This window comes from Phaethon aethereus (assembly GCF_964289735.1).
Source record: "Phaethon aethereus genome assembly, chromosome: 19".
NCBI classification, from domain to species: Eukaryota; Metazoa; Chordata; class Aves; order Phaethontiformes; family Phaethontidae; genus Phaethon; species Phaethon aethereus.
This window is the reverse complement of record NC_138595.1, coordinates 4,497,616-4,518,866: the sequence shown is the minus strand read 5'-3', so window position 1 is coordinate 4,518,866 and position 21,251 is coordinate 4,497,616. Positions and strand designations below refer to the sequence as shown.

The 21,251-nt window shown below is 34.2% G+C and overlaps 3 protein-coding genes across 3 annotated transcripts in view; 1 reads left to right on the top strand and 2 right to left on the bottom strand.

Moving 5' to 3' along the window:
- Positions 1–776: 776 nt before the first annotated feature.
- On the bottom strand, positions 777–9,314 carry ASPA (aspartoacylase; the record flags this gene model as incomplete). The annotated part of the gene is made up of 7 exons (XM_082008372.1): positions 777–989; positions 1,524–1,633; positions 2,562–2,669; positions 3,427–3,520; positions 4,712–4,907; positions 7,283–7,545; positions 9,252–9,314. The coding sequence occupies 7 exons, from the start codon at positions 9,312–9,314 to the stop codon at positions 777–779; spliced, it is 1,047 nt and encodes a 348-aa protein (XP_081864498.1).
- Positions 9,315–11,606: 2,292 nt separating this feature from the next.
- SPATA22 (spermatogenesis associated 22) lies at positions 11,607–16,705 on the top strand (the record flags this gene model as incomplete). Its single annotated transcript, XM_082008522.1, has 8 exons — positions 11,607–11,649; positions 12,065–12,181; positions 12,905–12,965; positions 13,101–13,196; positions 14,258–14,612; positions 14,944–15,073; positions 15,945–16,042; positions 16,420–16,705. 8 exons carry the CDS (start codon positions 11,607–11,609, stop codon positions 16,609–16,611), a joined length of 1,092 nt encoding a protein of 363 aa, XP_081864648.1. The 3' UTR covers positions 16,612–16,705.
- Positions 16,706–19,370: 2,665 nt separating this feature from the next.
- LHFPL7 (LHFPL tetraspan subfamily member 7) overlaps positions 19,371–21,251 on the bottom strand; it is a gene marked incomplete at its 5' end in the record, with an annotated part of 64,596 nt that continues 62,715 nt past the window's right edge. The window contains one exon of the mRNA XM_082008505.1: positions 19,371–20,956. Within this exon, the coding sequence (XP_081864631.1) occupies positions 20,730–20,956 (227 nt within the window). The 3' untranslated portion in view covers positions 19,371–20,729. The remainder of the gene's footprint in view (positions 20,957–21,251) is intronic.

Sequence of the window (21,251 nt, the reverse complement as noted above, 5' to 3'; positions counted from 1 at the left end):
AAACTCTCTTCAGGAGTTTCCATGGGATAAGCGCATCTTCTTCCTGAAGTTGAATATTGATCCACTATGTTTCCAACTACCAGATAGTTTCTAAATTTAAACTCTTTAAATTAATGTTAAATCAGAAACAGCTTGAATTAATCCTGTAATGCTTTAAATTTGAAAAGCTTTACATGTCATTTTAGTGTATTTTTCTCAGAAATCTCATGTTTTTGGCTTATTTGATATCTTCATAAGTATAAAAAGAAAAACAAAACAAATCCTAAGGCTTCTACTTCAGTGCAGTAGGGGATAATCACAAATGCAGATAATACAAAAGAATTTTAATATACATACCCTCACTCTGGTTCTCTCTCCCTATATTTTCCTTTGTCACATATGTTGCATGTTTATCTGAGGAATTAGTTTCAACGATCACCTCATTTTAAAAAGTGTTGGTTTGGGGTAGGTTTGTGGATGATATGACGCTGGATGTAAGTTTTATAGCCACTAACCCATATGTGGTACATTGTTTAATCATTTAATATAGTATGAACTAACAAACTTCATAAAAATAGTATTTATTCTTTGCACCTATAACAATGTATTAGAACAAGTAAACAATCATAATTAGCATTATGACAGTATGTTTCATCTTAAAAGTGCTCAGCAATGTTAATTAAATAACAGTTTAAAATTAGATTCTGCATTTATTTATTCCATGAATTACTACTGAATAACACTGGATTTTGCAGAGAAGAAATCTACTTTTTGTACTGAAAATCTGTAATAAGCTTTTAAGAAGTGTTCTGGTCTAAGACTGAGGATCTGATGTGTTTTGCAGTGAGTGTCATTTTTACTGTTTTTACAAAAGCTTGTTTCTTTTCATAATATGCAGCTTCATTAATAAATGTTGGATAGACTGTACAGTCCCCTTTATATGTAATTACTTCTCCATCAAGAGTCAAAAATAGAGGATCACCATTGTTCAGTGGCTGCCAGTCTTGATCCTTAGGGAAAGAAAATAAATAGAATATATTTACTTTCAAGTTTTTGTATATTTTGTGTGATAGATTCTGAGTTTGTGCTCAATAATTATATTCTTTCCAGTCTACGGCAAAAGCTTTTAAAATAATTCCTTTTAATCTTCAGTATGTCTTTTCAGGGTTCTGGCCCTCATTTTCAGGCTTGTATGGAATTCACTGGTAAAGGTGGACTAAAAGGAAACTGCATATGCTCACAGTTGATTAAAAGCAGACCCTCATTGTAGAATTCAAAATTAATTTATATTATAGAATATAAGCTATCCTATTGCCTTTTTCTTTTCAGTTTTAGGTTCAAAAGTGATGTTAGGTACAGTGATTCCCAAGTCAGTTAACAAAATACTGTATGACATTAGTGACAGAACTTACTATAGGGAAGGTCTAACATATTCGATAAACCCATTGGCAGTATTGTTGTTTTACATATTTACTATTTAGATATACTACAATGTAGCAGAGGGAACACAAAATGTCACAAATGGAAACTATTTTAGGATTTACCTGCAGTTTAGGGTGAATAATAGCAATAACTTCATCATTTTTATTCCTGGGATAATCTACTTTCTCCATTATTTTAAAAACCTCGATTGTACATGGTGGAAATTGCTTTCCTAGAAAGAATAAATGTAATTTAATGTCAGAATGAACAACTGCCTGTTAAAAAAACCAATGCATTAGTTATTCTCTTTAGAATGGCTTAAATCATTAGGTTGTACCTCAAAGTTTACAAACTAGTGATTAGCTCATATAACATAAAAATGTCTAGCTCCAGATTTTTTGTCCCCTTGAAGGCAAGCTGCAGAAAGATTGTCCCATCATGTACCGTAGTATATGAAGCCCAGGTCTAAATCTGATGCTGAAATGTGACTTTTCACTGTATACTTAAAAAGATATATTTTGTAGATGAAATCAATGAAAAGCCTGTGTGTGTTAGTGCTGCACAACACAAAATGGTATCAGCTATTTAATCTTTACTATTCCAGCACAATAATGGAGATTCTGACATGCAAAACTATGTTCTTTTCCTTCTACTTCCAAAATAAGCCCACTGACAAAATGTACCCTAAAAGAATTATAAACACCTATTTTTTGGTCAGTATGTATTTTATATAGTATACAGGTATAGCAATCTTACAAAATTTATTGACTTTCATTTTAGATAACAATGCACAGAAGGCATGTAAATTAAACACTTCTTTCTTAGTATTAATTTATGTATGTTCTCCATGTACAATACTACTATACAAATATTGTTAGTTAGTATTTCAGATGCTCAAAGCAACTGTAAGCTTACGATCAAGTGTACTTATTGAATCTTCAGCAAGAGGAAATATCCTTAAAGCTACCCAAAGGAGCTATACAGGAATTCTGACTTTCTGATGCCACACTTAGGTGGTCTAGAGAACAATCTTCCCCCACCCCCTTTTACCTGTTTAACTGTAAACTGTTGTAGCCCATCCTACTTTAAAAAAAAAAACTTTCCTGAAATAGTCCACTGACATGGCACAGGAGCCTATCTTCTCTCATTACTTACTCTACCTTCATTAAAAAGTTGCACAAAATCAAGGCCGTGTTTGACAATCTTCCTCATTTTGTCCAGAGTATCAGCTCTAACAACACCTTGTGGCTGGGGACCCACCTCCACGCCTGTTTGAAGATGAGGGAGATTATTAATACAGCCATAAGATATCACATGCTTAGATTACACAGCAAAAATAGATGTCTGACGGGGTCTGTGGTTTGTGTTTAAGCAGAATTGTAACGTAGAGTTATATAATTTTTAAGGCAAGCAGAAACTTTAGCTTAACAGTCAGTTTTAAAGAACTGTATGTACATTTTTGAGTGTGGTACTCAGGTAACAGCAAGGGTCACTCTTATTCTTTTCCTCATTCTATCTTTCCATGGTGCATTTTAGAGAACTCATTGTTTAATATACGAAAAGCAAACTAATGATTTTTTTTTGTATGGTTATAGTTCCATAAATGAAAAAGTTAACCACTTCTATGCAGAACATCATTTCCCCCTTCCTTTATCACATCTTCTCTTTTCCTCTTCTTGGCTAACAACCAGCATTTCAGACAAGGCTTATTTAGAGGATGTAAACATTTATTTTCTGAAGCTGTTACTTCTTCCTTATGCTCATAAATATTTTTTGCAAACAGTGGGTTAACTGAGTTTAAGAATTGCCATCTGGCTTCTGTATTTTGTAAGCCAAGTATAAATCAGAACTCTGCAGAAGAAGAGATAATCATATACATTTGATTCGGTAAATACATGGACAAACAAATAGCTACTGGTGATCAAAGCACTCTGTATAACATAATGAAATGAACAGATCTGGAAACAGGCATATTTTTAAAGAATTTATGGTGGGTTAAAATAGTCTTTATTTTTTCATATTTACCAACAGGATGTTTTGCTACAGATCGAGTTGTTGCGTATTTCAAGCTAGGATGTTCAATCAGCAAAACAGGACATCGTTCTGGAGCCAAAGCATTCTGTGGAGATTGTTTAAAGATTTCTTTGTTATGCAAATATTTTAAAATGTTGTGCCACAAAAGATTACTGATGCAGAAGTAATTTACACAATGTCTTCAATATGTTGCCTTTATTTCATGGCCCTCAAAGAAGTAGGACATCTTTAGAAAACATACAAAGCTGTATTTGTTGGTGTCCTTTCCATTAACTCCTGCCAGGCATGCTCCACTGAACTTTGCAGTCTCCTAATATAACTGAACACAGTTCTAGTCTTAAATTGCTAACAGGAAGAAAAATCTACTCATCAGTGTTTCAAAATTTAGAATCAAAATACCGTAAAGCAGATGTCAAGTATTTTTTGAGTTAGACACATATTCTCTTATGGGGACATAGACTGTGAATTAAGGCTTAACTTTTTTTTGACATAGAAACCTATTTCAGGCCTCTTTCCTGATGACTGCCTACCATTGCTCTTCATATAATTTTAGTCATAAGCTTTCTGTATCTTCAAGTATTTTATAAACATTTAATGGGATGCATGTAATAAGGAAAAAAAAATCCAATGTTAAAATATACCTTGTTTCTAAGGAAAAAAAAATTAGAATTCCACACCATTGGCATAACCTCGATTCATCAGTCATTGTCTAGGTCACTGGTACTTCTACCAGATTACGCTTAAGCCAACACTTTCGCAAACCTCACTCTACCAATACTTATCAGCTTCAGGAACAGCAGAATCAAACAGCTTCTAAAGACGTATCACTACTCCTATAAATACTGATGAAGGGAACATTTGTCATTACCCAGTTCCATTATTTTTTCCATGTCATTATTTCATAAAATTAATGTTTAACTATTTAGCATGTGTGACCCAAATTTATCTACATTCCTGACAGATCAGTGCGAAAGCAGATTAAATTACATTCATTTTCACAGATATTATTCTAAGCATTCCTCTTTGCCCATCAGTCTTACTAACACTCATTTTAATACATTAAGATTATGATGAGTTCAAATCTGAATTACCTGATATTATAATCAAATTATTAATTATATCTGATTAAAAAAGCCCATCCTATAAGCGATTAAATATTTTAAACAGTTTTGCAGAATAAAAAAATAGCATATTTAAAGAAACTACAAAATAATATACAGTAATACAACATTACAACTAATAATCTATTTTAAGAGTTCATTTAAATTAGTTTTACCTTGATATAATGAAACATTTGAATTGTAAAGTCATCCCTGGAGTTTTCAAGAATAAGGGTACCACCCATGTTAGAAGTGGTGTTGTGAAGGTCAAAAATAAGGTCATATGCATCATCACTACCTTTTGGCCCAAATATATGATTGATTTCCTGAGCCCTTCTCACTTCATATGGAATATCTTCCACCACTGTCCTGCTGTTAATATCAGTACAAAGAAATTAGTAAACTCATTCCGTGGCTTTACAGTCAACAAAATATGTATACCCTTTTCTTTTTATTTTACATAATCGACTGGAGTTGAAATAATCTATTTAATTACCAAACTGTTGAAACAATGAATTTGTGGTTGAAAAAAACAAGTATGATTGTTAAACAGGTCGTACTATTATGTATCTTGTGCAGAAGGGTAGTAAGAATTTTTCGATCTGACTTTAGCTGGAGACTATTTACTTCTCTCTTATTTCTTTACATCCCAAAATCCCCCCCTATGCAGAAAATTAACTAAAAATTTATCAACAACTTAAACCACTTCCAAGATTGGATCCACCTCCTACTGAAGACAGCATTCAGATATCAGTCCATGCCCTTTTACCTTGGACATCAGTCACAAGGTCTTTTGTAACGTGTTTTATTTCTTGTCTTCTCATATTCTGATCAGACTTTTACAGTCCATTATTGTGAGTCCTCCTGACCCTCAAAGCTTACAGAAGATTTTGCTACCTCAAATCTACTCCTCCAGAGTTTTAACACTTGTAATCTCAGGTAACTACATCTGTACTATACTTTTAAAAAATGGTCTTAGCCTAAGGAAAGGTCCAAGATGGGCTTCCTCTCTGTATAAGGGCTCTGTAGGGAACTGATGTACAACACAAAGACGTCTATCTTACATATTAACACTGTAGAAAGCTGCTGTAAGTTCAGACTTGTTCCACATAGACAGCAAATCTGGTTTTGATGCCTACCCAAGTACAATGTAGACGCACCGAGTATCTTTCGCACTAAATTCAGTTTTCTTTCTCAATAAGCTCAAGATATTTAATATTTGAAATGTTTTAAGAAATACTTGTATTAAGTTGCAGACAAGTTTTGTTAAATACTAACAAAACACCTTACTAGCTGCATGGGTATTTAAGCATCAGAAGAGGTTGCTGAGGGATCACCACTGGAGTATTAGAAATGGCAAGACATAATCTATTAGGAATGTCTACATTCAGTTGATCTACTGGTGGGACATAATGTGGATTAGAATTTTTACATGAGCCCCTCAAGCTCCTTTTTCAATTTTTATGATTCTGTATATCACATAATCTACCTTTGTATTCTTTAGTTCTCTGAAATTCAAGGTTTCTTCACATAAGACTGTTAAATTAATACTTCTTATTGAAACCAACGGGACTTCCACCATTACTTTCAGTACTATCAGGATTTCACTCTCCTTTTTCTTATTTTGTAAAATCATTTGTAATCTTGAATGGTCTACACTTAAAGGGATCAGGTGAATGTATTCCAAACAGTCAGTAGTGTTGTAACAGAACTAGGCAACTTAACAGGATTTACTGAGGAGTGCAGGTGTCTTAATCTGCTATTTTTTCAAGTGTTCTATGTTCAAAGCGGTTGAAAACAAACAAAACCACTTTATTTTCATACGTTTGTCCTAAGTAAGCAATTAAAAGAATGGCCTCAACAGTTATGTGTTAAAAAGTCTGTTTATCTTTTTATAATAATCAAATATATAACCACAAAATTCTAAGATGAAAAGCCAGATGAAAAGACGTGCAGCATAGGAATAACCATGCTTACAAAATATATGTGATACCTATTTCTTTCAGTGATATTCACCTTTATTTACCATTAAGACCTTTCTGAAACATAATTACCTGTTTAGCATGCAACTAAACGCCTCTGGACTAGATGTCTCAAAAGCAGAGAAACAAAAAATCCTATTTAAAATGTAAAATCAATTATTATTTTACAGTAATTATAGATTGTATTTCTTCTAAAACAATGAGACTTTTTGGCTATCATTTTTCCATACAATACATTATTTCTAACTTTGCTAATTTCACATTTTCATCTTTTATTGTACATAATTGAAATTAAATACACTTCCCTGATTTGTATGCCATTCTTTCAGATACTCAGATGTCTACCTTTAAATTGCTTTTATCTGCTATCTTCCAGCAAGTATAACTGTATTCAGAAGAGCTCCACAGCTGAATTGCACAAGAAGACACATGAGAAATTACTTTGCAACTCAGAACAGCAATACTTAAGTTTACACAAATACAGCTAATGTAATACTAATTTAAAATGCTGCATTTAAGATTATGTGTTGGTTTGAGACTCATTCTACTGCAATAGTTTTAAAATTAATCTGTTAACACTCACGCAATTTGTTCTTTTTGGGTTAAAGTTCAGTAATTTCAGTTATGTGACTGCACAGTTAAAACAGTAGTGGAACTTGTGTTAATGTTTTAGTCTGGAAAGGAAGCTCCTTACAATTTAAAAAACAAAAACAAAACCACAACAAAACAGAAAAGTAAAACAACAGAAAGTACAACTACTCTTACCCAAGATTATCAGGGTCAAAAACACGGTTCAGATCACAGTCAATGTATCTAGTACACTTCTTCACAGCTCTTGGGTTGGTAAGAAATGGTTTTACTTCCATTCCAGTTCTTTGAATCTCAGCTCCATTCTCTTGCCAGTGCTTGACCAAAAATACCCCTGATAACTCATTGCCATGAGTTCCTCCGAAGATAGCAACACGTCTTACCGGAGGTTTATCAACAACAGAAGAGGAAGTCATGCTTTTCAGCAGCTCTAAGAATTGCTGAAAGCAAAACAGAAAATAATTGTAAGTAAAACTTCTTTCTCGGGGGGAAAAAAAAAATCTTTTTACTCTTTTTGATAGGAAATTCTTTTAAGCCTGTTTAGGTCAGATGTGAATGAAAGCGAATTAACATTTCTCTTATAGTTTTAGACTCCTGTTGCAAGGCAGGGAGGTGCTAACCCGACACTCCTCCCTCCCGAGGAGCCCTCCCCTTCTTGTACTGTATTTAGTAATATCTCCAAGTCTGTTAATGGGACTGTTACATAGTTCAAAAGTTAACTTCTCCAGGCAATCTCTATTAATATATGATATATACGTAAATCTTGTACTAATGACAGTATGAAAAGATTTTTTTAATGTATACTTTAATAATGCACTTACGTATCTCTGGCATTTTTGCATTGCAAACTAGCTGTAACAAGTATACTCATGTATGTTTGAAGTTACATGAACATTACAGTATACAAGGGCAGAATGATTTAAAGTGAGCAAAAACAGTAAAATCTGAATCATATCTTGGCTCTTGATCAACACATACTGCTGAAACATCAAGTACTTTCATCTAAAAAACCAAGAACAGCTGAGTTCCTCAAAGCATGTTGTTGCTTGCATGACTTTTCTTGTGTTATAATAGCTGAAGAACAGTGATTAGAAGGAACACTAGCTGAAATTAAAGTGCAATTTATCCACGACTGACTTACCTAGTATTCCTGGCTCTAGTTCTGTCTCTAGATCTGGTAACACAGATCTCTGAAAACACTGAAACAACTTTGCCAGTGATGACCCTTCTAACTTCTGCACTCTCTTATTAAAAAGGAAACAGACAGAGACCACAATGGGACAATAGTTGTGTTGTCCTCCCCAAAAAAACTTAGTCAACAACTTCACATCTTCCATTTCCAAAAGCATTCAGATAAGGTTCTGAAACTTAAGCCATAACTTCCATCATGAAGATCAAAACATTTAGAATAAAAGGTCTTACTAATAGAAAATAAGTTTTACTGCTGTAAATGACAGAAGTATTTGCAATTAGTATCCAACACATTATATAAATATTAAAAAGGTACATTGCAAGGCAATAAAGAATGTTTATTGAACAATTCCTTTTTATTAAGATTACACTCCAGTGACCGAGAGAATATTTGGCTAGTACCTGGGAGAGGCTTTATAACCCAGGCTGATAGGCTGTAGGTTTATGAAAAGAAAGCTACACATAGGACTTATCTAGACAAGTTCTGCCAGGAATGTATTTCCTACAAAAGTTGCTCTCTATGTTTCAGCTTATGCATACAGATTTGCTGAACCTTACAGTGAGTTAATACAAAGAGACTGTTTACTTAAACACTCAGCTGTATTACTGCTGTACTTAGGAGCTGTCAGATACGGAATCATAGTAAGTAATTTATTAAACAAAGCAGTAAAGTTAGTTGTATTTTACAGCACTGGACAGTCTGTACTGTCCTTTGACCCCAGTCTCTTCAGCGATGGTGCCAAAATGGCTATTTAGACACTGCCTGAAAAAATGACTCACGCTCTGCATCTTGGTTTGCTGAATTTAAACACCGCAGCAGTTTGACGAGTGAACGGCAAAATGCAACCATGCAGTGCTAGTACACATAATTTATCTTTTATTGCTGGTGGTACTGTAATGGTTATAACTCCTTGCAAAATGCTGAACAAAAACCAGAGATTGTTTGTGCACTTACCTCATTTAACATGCAAGAAGTTTGGCTCCTAAGAAGAGCTTTCTTAGGACAGATACAGTGCATTTCCAAACATGAGTTTAGGAACTAAAACCACGGAGGCTTCTTTTATACCCTTAGAGCACATTAACTTCCAAGCAGCTTTTAACTCCTGGTCTCCCAGGACATTACAAGCACCCGTGAACTTGTGGCATAAATGCAGACACTTGAAAAGCTTTCACCCTTCTGAATTAAACACCAGGACCAAGCCCTTATTCCTGTCTTCGCCAGTACTTACACTTTGAAAAATTATGTAGGCTCATATTTATTTTATTAAGAATGCAGATTGTTTTTATGGTCTACATACAAATATCTGGTAGTGCATCTGAAAGCTTAGAACGTGTGCCCCAAGCTGAAAACCACACGCAACAATAAAACATAAATGAAGTTTAGCTATCAGAGCCACAAAGGTATAGATAAGAAGTGCAACGTAGCTCGCCAAAGCCTTCCAAGGATGAAGAAAAAGGCTGACAAATAAAGGACAGACTCCAGTCCTGCCGAGCGCTAACGTTTTACACAGGAACCAGCCAGACGTTGCACAGTGGAGCACAAGCACTGTGTGAAACCCGGACTAGTGGTTGAAGAGAAAAACAGCATGAAGAATGCAGACAGCTATATACCCATGTCTGTGGTCACACATTTGTGGATATTCAGCTCCTGTCCCCGGGTTCTCTAAGTGCCGACGGTGACACGACGCGGTCCACCGCCACGGGCACGCAGACAACTAATTAAAGGCTCCACGGAGGGCCGGGTTACCGCTCCTGCCAGCCGCCGCCATGGCAGCGCCCTCCCCAGCCGGGACAGGCCGTTTCACGGACGCCTCACGCAGCCAACGGCGCCTGCGCGAGCGCCAGCGGGCGCTGCGCGACCGCCATATAACGGAGGGCGCGGCCAGCCCCTTCCCGCCCTTTTCTCACTCACTCAGGCGCGAGAGGGCGGCGGTTTGGTCCGTTATTTTTGGCGGGCTTTACCTCAGCCCTGTTCCTCGAACAGCAGCAAGGCGTTGCCTTTAGTCTGTGACTGGTGCCGCTGTGTGAAGTACTGCGGAGGCTTAACCTGGTATCTCCTGTTCTTCACCCTTAGCTTTCTTTTTTTCTGCACCTTTAGCTCTGGGTTTTGGTTACTTACCTTCAAGAGAGGGCAGAAAGAAAAACAAGGCTGTCCAAAATCCTGTGTAATACCAAAATGGGCTTTATAAACTAAAATATCATTTATGGGATTTTATTTTACAAGTATGCTGCTTACTGATGGCCATCAGGCTTCCTAGTGCTAGTGGTACAGTTTAAACTGTGTAACAGCAATGAACTGGAAGCTGCTGTAATGTTGTCACATGTAATCTTGCAGAAGTAAAGAGAAAATTTATCTATTAGTCTAGCTGTGGTAGATACTTGTGCTTAATTCTTAGCAACATGTTTAATAGCTGCATATGGCTAACTGCCAGATCAAAGTAAATGCAGAGCTAATGTCTTAAGTTATTTATACACACATGTACGCAGTATTATTCATATGCCACCAAAAGCAATATGCACCAGTCACTAACTTTGATAGAATAGCAACTAATGCTACACAATAGTCTGTGTAGTTTCCTCAATGTATACGGTATATGTAGACATTTACTATAGAAGTAGATTAATCAGAAAGCAAATATGGTGAACTACCTATACCTGATATGCTAATATAGACTTTTTCTGTTCATAATATTTGACTGATAATAATGTTTTTTTGATGTGTAAAGTATTTTTATATATGAGGAAATTGGCTAGAGGTTTTAGGTTTGTACCATAAGGTACAGAAAAGAAGTTTATTTTTTGAAGTGTGACACTATTTTTCATAGAATAGTTAAATAATTTTTTTTATTCAAAGCCATGTGCCTTGCCATCACACTTGGCAGCAATGCATAAGTATGTATTTTCTATTAGTAGTCTGTTTTCAGGAATTAAAAAAAAAAATCCTTGTATTAGAATGCGTATGTGCTTTTAAATTCAGAAGTGAATTCAGTATTTTTAAACCACTTTAAAAAAGTAGATAATTACTTCAAGAATGTAATCATTTGGGCCCTTAATCTGCAAGGAGCAATTGCATGTTGCTTGTGTACCCCTGGATCTTCTAAATTCAGTACAACTGCTCACACATGTAGGCTTGTGTCTGAAGTGATGTGTGTAACTGTGTATAGACAGAGTTAAGAGAAACTGCCATAAAATCACATAAAATTTGTATATATTTACAAAATTAATTAACTTACATTGCCTGCTATCTAACTTCCATAGAGCAAATCTGGAGTAATCAATACAGTGTTGCCTATGAAGATACAGCAAAGAAATGAAAAGGAGTCTAGCTGACACTTCAACTCACAGCACAGCAGGTACCATCCATCCTTTCCTGTTTTACAGTTCATACCTCATTATGCTTTTATTTTTTTATATATACACATACACACACGGTATTCATACAGGATATACAATGTTCAGTCCTAGACCGCCATTTCCTGAGTGGGCTTGTATGGGCTGTCTGTTTTATTGCAGCACAGGGCAAGATTTTGAATGGAGTCAGGTGACTGGTCACTAAGGGAAATGTTTAATTCATGGGATTATTTGCAGGACAGAGAGCTGGGAATATAAATTCTGTGAGGCAATGGCTGGTCTGTTATGTCTTTATGAAATGTAATTTCCATGAGTGCTGTAAAATAATTGTTAACAAATTTTATTTGCATATTTTAAATGTAGATTGTATATCCTTTTGCTGTTGGTATATTATTATTATTTGAATCTTAATTTTAGGTTGTCTGCCTGTACCTCTCTTCAATCAGAAGAAAAGAAATAGGCAGCCCCTCACTTCAAATCCCCTTAAAAATGAGCCAGGTACCAGTTCTTACAACTTTTCTTCCACATTATTAGGTAAATAAGATATATTTTATTTTTTTAATGGCTTTAAATCCAAATAAACCTTAACTTTATGATTGTATTTTATTAAATTAGATATTGTCTTTATCAAGAGCTATATGCATCCTTTATATTTATTTCTGAAAAGTTCATTATGTAAATATGTCCTCCAGGAAATTTCTTTCTCCTCTATACAATTGGGCTTTTTATACTTCGTGCCTAGAGGGAGTTTGACTCTTTGTGTGTTAGAGAATGAAGTAGCACTGGCATTTAAATAGAGTCTCTTGAAACTCTGACCTTTTGTTTTCAGTTGATTTCAATCAACATTCAAGTCCTGTGTTACAAGAAGAAACATTTATAAGGTGCCTTTCCTGTAATACAGAAGAGAACTTCTGTTCTTCAAATTGTGCCTGGAAGGAATGATGCAGAATTCTGCCTCTAGTACTTTTTCAATGTTTTACTTATAATAAGTGGAAAAGTTTACTTATAATAAAGTAAAAGTCTTCGTGCTAATAAGTCTAATGTCTGTAACAACCATTGTCTAGAGAAGCAACCTTCTTCTTAAAAGTTGCCTTATAATGACAGATATCAAAGGATCACATTCCTTTTTTTTTTTTTCCTCCTTCTTGTCCCCTGTTTGTGGAACATTGAGCAGATAAAGAGTAGGAGCCCTAAGTAGACCTACTTACCTTTCATTCTTTTCAGTTTGTATCCATATTCAATCCTTTCTCTTTTGAGAATTAGGCTGGGGAACTGCAAACCCAGAAGTGGCTGAACTACAGAAAGCAGCAACCAATGGGTAGGTAAAAGCAGATTATTTGTTGCTTATTGATTTTTACTTGGATACTAATTGTTTCACAAACTATGATCCATCTGTCTGTCTTACAATAAAGCTGCTACTGTGTCACTGATACTTTAAACTTATCTTTGAAAGCCGAACAGAACATCAGATGGCTCCTTCCCTTATGAAACCACCAAATGCATCAAAGTCTGATTTAGCAAATGCTGGAAAAAACTTGTATGCCTGCAGGTTGGTGGAGTCTTTAATTTTTATTATGCTTCCTTAACCAAAATTTTTCTCATGTTGAAATATATCTTACATTTTTCCATATTCTTGTAGCAATCAGAGAGACCCTTTTAATTCCCATATCACCACTGTAGTCCTGAATAATTACATTGTGCTTATGAGCCAAAACCCACTGAAATGAACTATCTTTCCAGTGTACATAATGAAGCCTATTAATTAGACCTAATATCTAGCCTTATTATGAGGCCTAAAATTCAGTCTTACCATTAAAACCATTTTGCTGGCTTAGATGTAATTTTTTGAGATTTCCCTTTACTTGAAGTTTTGTCCACTTTCAAACAAAATTTATCAATAGGCTCAAACAAGTTTCTATCAGTGTACATTAGGGCAATTTTATATCAACACATTTAATCAAAAATGAATATAATTGTGAACTCTCTGCTCTTAGAAACCAAGGAAAAACTTACAGATTCAGATGTCTAGAGCTGTTAGAAAAACTTCCAGCAATATTATAATTGCCCTTTTTCTCTCTTCCCTTCCTCCTGTTCCTTTCCAATGGGGAAAAAGAGAGTGAATGTTTCAGGCAAGTGACTTCAAAGGCAAAATGGAATGGAGATGGAAGGAATTTCTGAGCTGCCTTTATAAAATTAAGGGTATTAGAAATAATAAGGTCAGCACTAGAGTTTGTGGCAAACTTATTTCTTCGGTAATGGTGGTAGAAGAATTTGGAAATATCACTCTCAGACAAAACTGCTTATTTTATTTTAGAGTTGTGGAAAAGACATGAATCTTAGGTCAGGAAAGATCCCTTCTACAGGACAGGACAATAATTAAGCGTGCTTTTAAGGCCTATTGAATTCAGCTGGATGTAAGCATGGGTGATGACTGCCCTGTATATGGATAAATTTAAAGTGTATACTTGAGTGCTTTGAGTCTAAATATTTAACAGATGTTTTTAAAGTTAAACCAACAATACATAGATTGCTTCTATATACTGTAATTATGTAGCTGAGTATTCAGAATAGATATTTTGATACTGAACCATGTCTTATGTTGTACTGCAGGGCAGGAGAGAAGGCTCCCAGTACTAAAGTTTGGAACAGAAATGAGTATACTCCTTTAAGTAACACAACACTTTCAGGATCTGATAGTGGAATTATTCAAAAGTTTGAGAGCCTTTCCAATAGTTTGAAAACTGTTCAGCAGAAAAAAAACCCTGATAACCATAATTCATCTCAGCATATCAAAACAACAGAAACCAGCCAAACATTTACATCTAAAGGACAATGGCCAGTGAAACCTAACACTGTTTCAAGAAGTCTGCAAGATCGTAGTCTGACATACAAATTTAACCACAATATTCAGCAAAATAAAATGAATGAAAAACAATTTGATTGTGTTCCAGAAGACAAAAGTCAGGTAAACTTATAGAGAGAGTTAATAGGAAGATACAATGAAGAAAAGAGTAAAGAAAAAGAAAATTTTGGAAAGATGAGGCTTTCATCAATCCTAGCTGCCTTAGTAAACCATTAAGTTTCTGAAAACTTAGAAATGAGATTTTCATACTGTAATAACCTACAATGCTCAGCATGATCATAGAAATTGGCAGGGAGTTGTTTGTATTGTCTGAACAAATACCCTAATTTTAATGTAAATATTGGATATTTAACATAATATATAAATGTCTATGTGCCTTTTTAAATTGTGTCAGTGTGTATCTCTAACTTGAGCTTTCATCTTCCTCTGAAAGGAATTTTCAGCGTCTCAATTAAAATTTAAGGAAAAAAAGAATTATTTGCGAATCATATCTGCAGTCATTGAAAGTATGAGGCACTGGAGTCAAAATGCTTATAAAGCTGCACTGTTATTTGAAGTTTTAGGTAAGCATGGTAGATTGTGTTTGATAATAATGGTAGGACAGCAGCCAAGAGAAAATGTTATTAACTGTAGGAACAATAGCTGGAATACTTAAAAACACAAAATACTGGCATGAGCACCATCTAATTTTCCTGCTGGGAGATCCATTCAGCTATCAAAGTTGACTAAAATAGGTACAAAATTAATAATACAGTCATCCTCCAGCGTTTAAGCTCTTTCTGTGCGCTTTCTTTTCTTTCTTTGTTTTTAGTATGTGTTACAATGTATTTTCCTATTAAAAAGGAACCTTCTGTAGGGCGGTACAGTTTTACAGTAATTTTTAATGCAATTAATCTGGGAATAGACTAAATTCTGGAGTACTTCTAAACATAGATGACTTCTAGTGTGTTTCACTTTGCACTTTAATTGACAGCTGAGAAATGAACATACCAGAAGACAGAAATGACTAAACTCTTTAAAACAAGATGAATAAGAATATACAGTGTAATGGCATCTCAGAAAACTCTTATTTTGACAAGGTTGAAAATATTTAAAGTTGATTTGCATATGAAGAGCAATAAAGCTTAAAGACAATTGTGTTGTGCTCTGCTTAACAAGGGAATAACCTGTTTACAGTGACAGTTATGAAAACCACATTTGGTCACTCGGTTTAGAGAGATATTATATACAATTTTACTATTGAAAGACTATGTAAAGCCCATCATTTGTATTGGAACGTCCAGTGCTGTCAGTGCAAGTTCTCACAGAAAGCTGATGCTGACTTGATATGTCTTAGTGCATTTGTGTAGTAAATGTTGTTGTGGTATTTTTGTATGTCATACTTAGTACTCCTCTGATGTGTACATCATGATTTATTTTTGCTGGATGGTACAGGCACACTTGATTCTGCAGTCACACCTGGGGCATATGGGGCAAAGAATTTCCTTTTGAGAGATGGGAAGGAGAGTCTGCCTTGTGTATTTTATGAAATTGTAAGTATTCTGTGTCCCTACATAACACAGCCACTACTAGCTATAATCCCTTTTATGAAAATAATAATACATTGTTCTGATAAAACAGAAAATTACTGTGTAAAAGGAAAGCTGGATTCTTATCCCATATTGTTCCCAAACTGTTCTAGAGCCAGTCATTATTTAGGCATCCTCAGACTATTGTTTCAGAAAAAAAAGTGGGACTTTTAGTTCAGCTTCTAAGGAGATAATAATAGCAAAAAAGCTGATGTAAATTCCTTCTGCGTTTGATGTAGTCTTCAGAAATCCACTAACATCTAACAACTGGACATCTTGAAAACTTTTATGTTAGAAAGGTGATACAGTTTTTTCATTTCTTTATTATGCTTTTGATGAAGGACCGGGAGCTTCCAAGACTAATTAGAGGTCGAGTGCACAGGTGCATGGGAAACTATGATGCAAAAAGGAACATTTTCAAGTGCGTCTCTGTAAGACCTGCAACTATTCAAGAGCAAAACACTTTCCAAGAATTTGTTAAAATTGCAGATGTTGAGATGACAGCATATGTAAAAACAATGAATGAAATTTAAAACTGTCAGAATGGTTGTCCAAAACTGATTTTCACTCATCGTTACCCATAAAGGCTGGACATCCTAAAGCATTTACCAAAACTAATACTGAAAATCTGATTAAATAATTTAAAATATCACTGTGCTGTGTTACCCAATAAGTGTTAGTAACAATGTTTTGTTTCCATTATTACTTTCATAGCTTCTCTTTCCTAGTTATATATGCAATAACAGGGTTTTGTTCCACAGTAGATTGGATTTTACTGGAGAAATTCTGAATTAAAATGTTTAAATTTTGCAGTAGTGCAAGTGTCTTAGAAAAAGATCATCAATACTAATTCAGATTGCCATTGCTTTTCATTATCTTTAATTTCTAGAAATTCCTTCAATACCTATTTCAAAATGGTATATACTATTATGTACTTCTTTTGAGGAGTACTTGGTCAGAGTTTAATAGCGAAAAAACATCAAAAAAGTTCTCTTTGGCTCTGCATATTGCATTAAAACTGGTCTTTGGAAGAAAGTAAGAAGGTAGCCTTTATTCCACTTGGTTCCAACTAACAGGTTCCCTTTCCTTTGCTGGATTACAAGAACATGTGAAAAAACTTTTCTAGAAATGAACATAATAGATACTACAGAAAGATTTCAGGGGATGCAGCTGTATATAGTAGGTATTCATATGGTTCCCATTGATATGTTATCTGATTCATGTGTTTTAAAAAAATAAATAATCAGTATAACACCTGTATAAAATAGCAACAGACCCTGAAGCTGTAGGAAGATTGCTCAAGGACACAGCGGAAGTTGGAGAGAAATAATTATTTGAACACAGAACTTCCTTGCCTTTGCCATAGAAACATCTTTCATAAAGGATGGACCATGTACATGTTTGTGTGTCTTTACCTTCAAACATTAACTTTCATAGATTATTCCTGCTGTTTCTATTTCCTTTTCCCCTTAGCTAGTTCCCCTACTTCAATAGCTTTGTACCAGATCTGTTGGGAATTGTAAAACAAGAGAGTTGTCAAGAAAATAGTGAGCAGTGTGTTGTTTTGGGTTTTTAAATTTTATTATACAGTGTTGGCAATTGGAAATTTCACATTTAAAATAATTGAAATATTGTATCCAACAAGTCAAATACAGAAAACAGTTAATATTCTAAAAAGGAGCCAGCTAGTCAATGCAGAAACACATTAATGGAAAATACAGCTTTTAGTTACACTTAAAAAATTATATATTTAGAATAAAACTTGAACCTGGTCCAGTAAATCATTTGACTTGTAACAGGAAAAACGCTTTTACACAGTTTAACGCACAGACAGTCTCTATTTAAAAAAGTGATCTGTTAGTGTTAGCACATGTACTGTTAGTAACACTTCCCCTTAATGTTCCCGTCAAGGATTTAAAGTATGTGCTTTATTAACTTTTGTAAGAATCGTTTGCATTACCATCTCTACCTTCTGTGCTAAGATGGTTCTGAGTGTGGATGTTTCAAAGAGAGTTTCGTCTATCCAGTTGTAGAGGTCATATACATATATTTGATTTCCCTTATATATTATAAAATATTAAAGAAAGTTCCAAGTGGAAGCATTAGCTTAACTTATAAAAGGTGCAGAATATTACAGGACATGTTCTGATGTTCACAACAGAAGAAGTTGAGTTTTAAGTAGTAAAGGGTTTGCTACAGCAGTGTTGTAAATTTTAAGACTCCATTGTAACAGTAATTGAAAACTACAAAGGAAGCCTGAACTGTGGGACCAGACCTGCAAGCATCTGTGCGTGTCCTTAACATCACCCAAATGTTGTAGTCCTACTGATTTCAGCTGAATGATTGGTTCCAGTTCTGCACATGGGAAAGTTACATTAGTAAGTAATGACAGGAATAGGTCATTTGTGTCTATTAGGTGTGTTATGGCTGTTAATAAAAATCTAAAATAATTTTACATTCAGTAAGTGTTTAGATCTTTGCAAAAAAAGTTTTCTACTTTACACTAACAAATCACTTTTTCTAGTGAAACATTAAGTGAACAGTCGTAAACATTACACAAAACGGAAAAAACCCTACGTAATACAGTTTATACACATTACTCAACATTTTTCAGTTGGTGATTTTGTTTTTGTTTTTTTAACCATATTGATCCTGTCTTGTATAATGGTTCTAGTGTAAAGGCACAGGTTGGTTAGGAAAGAAAAGTCTGCATCTCTGTCTCTCTGCTTCGCAGTGATGATTCTCTTTTTACATGTTGTTTGTTATTCCTCACTTTTCTGACTCTTATATGAAAATGATCAATTTCAGCCACTCATTAAAAGAAGTGTAAGACATTACTGAAAAGTACATTACTATGCAGAAGTGACTGAAATTTATTCTTCTTAATTCAGAGGCATTCCTTCAACCAAGATTTAATTCCTTAGTCACTGCGAGCAAAACCGCATAGCATGCGCTCTCTGTCTCTTTCTCAGTGTACTTAATTCTACATTGAAATATGTATTTTCAAATATTAGTAATGGAACTTGCTAAGTTTATGTGCAGAATTCACTTTTAGAGTGCACGAAAATGTAACAACAGACAGTTATTTTAGAAAACAATGCAATGTTCCATTGAAGTTTAGAAGGGTGAGGAATGTAAACAAGACTGCAGAAGTCTTTGACATTTATTAAAATAACACAGTGATTGTTCTATCTGTTTATATTTTCCTATACATCCTCAACATATCTCTGTCTGTCCCTTCATGTATACTTTTCATTAAGAAAAAAAGAAAGAAATTCAGGAATCAGTTGGACTCAGCTAAGTGAAGAATAATAAATTTGATCACTTGGTTTGTGCCAAAATACAAAACTAAGAATTACAGCTCTGAATTAAATATAATCTATGTGATTATTTCTTTTTTAATAAATAATAGAAAATAAAAGATGAGAATAGAATTAGAAATCAATTTTTAATTTAAATGAAAAACATAACAGTGGGGTGAGATTAGAACCCAATGTTTCTTTTGCCTAAGGCAATCAAGTGCACTTATTTCAATGCTTGACGGTAACAAATTCAGTGCTATGGTGGAAATCCAACTTCACAAATTTCACATACAAACACATGAAATATGTCCATTTGCTAATTCTGACATGGCACCAGATTCTTATTAGTCATGTCCAGTAGCATTTCAGGTCACTTTTTTTTCTTTCTTTTTTTTTTTTTTTTTTTTTTTTTACAATTATGGGTTCTTAATAGGAATGGAAATATTAGCATCTAGTTCATTCTGGCTTGTATTATCACTACATACAAGGGCTATCGGGCACATAAATTTTTGTAAACAGAGATTTTTCTTTTCAGTCTTAAAAAACAAACAACAATACCCAAATTCTAAGGTTGTAATAGTTCAAATAATTTTTAAAGAAATTTAAGAAATACCAAAAACAAATTCCTAGCATTATTTTTTCTTCTGTTAAACTATTAAATCATCATGAAGCCTTTGGAAGTAGTTAGATCTCTCTCTCTCTCTGAAAAAAAAAAAAAGGCATCTAAATTTTATGCAAGTCTTCATGAAGATGAATGTAAAACTTGAAGATCAGATCAAAATTAAAAAGTGTGCCGACAACTTACAATATGCAGATACTACAAATATGTATAGATTAAAAAGAAACTTTTTTCTTGTATACAATTATTTTTAGATATCAATCTTAACTTTAGGCTGTGGCTTTTTTCACTAATCAAAATGATTGTAACAAAATATCTCTATTAATTTTAAAATTATTGGCTTAATAAAAGTTCTGACATTTAATAATATATAAAAAGTAAATTGAAGCTTTAAAAAGACTTACGATTTTGAGACACAAAAGAAACTGGGAGGTAGACAGATGTTTTGAGGATAAACAGATTTTTTTTTTTTTTTTTTGTCTAAGGCATTATGCCACTATATGTTTAGAGCAGTATAAAGGCTGCTGATTAATCTTATTTAAATTCCAGAGTGTTTGCTGCTCATACTTACGGAAGACTATCAATGCACTTTTGGTCTTTGTGAATCTGACCTTCTCTTCCCCATCTCCTTTTTACTCTCTTTAGCAATACAGCTAAATGGAAGTGCTATTATAATTTCTGCCCATTACCTGTAGACAGGAATGTTCTGTTCTTAAACAGTAATAAAATATTATAAAATAGTAGGTATTGGAGTTGGAGATATGTGCTCTTTTGGTGCATATTTTGCAAAGAATGGTAAAAAGACAGACAACATGACCCCAACAATTGCCAGCATATACCCCCAGCCAATCTGGCAGTCTCCTGCATAGTAGATGTCTGAATTCTCACAGAATCTCTTCACAGTAGCAGAGTTGAAACCAAAAGGGTAAACCAAAAGCCCAGAAGCCATTATGAACACTAGAGAGGAGAAAGAAAACACAACAATTATTATCAAGCACTTAATTCCTTGGAAAAAAATTCCTTCTTTTAGAAAGGTTGTTATATTAAAATCAGTGGAAAAAGTCATAGCTTAAAACTTATGATTGTGAGATTATCTTCCTTTTCATAATTACCTCTTGTGGACTGCAGTGTCATAACATGGTAGCAAGTTGGCATTGGAATTTTTTTCATGAGAACTCTTGCCCATTACATAACTTCAGAAATGCTGTAATCCAAATTATGTAGCCATTTAAAAAGTAAGATGATTCAGATA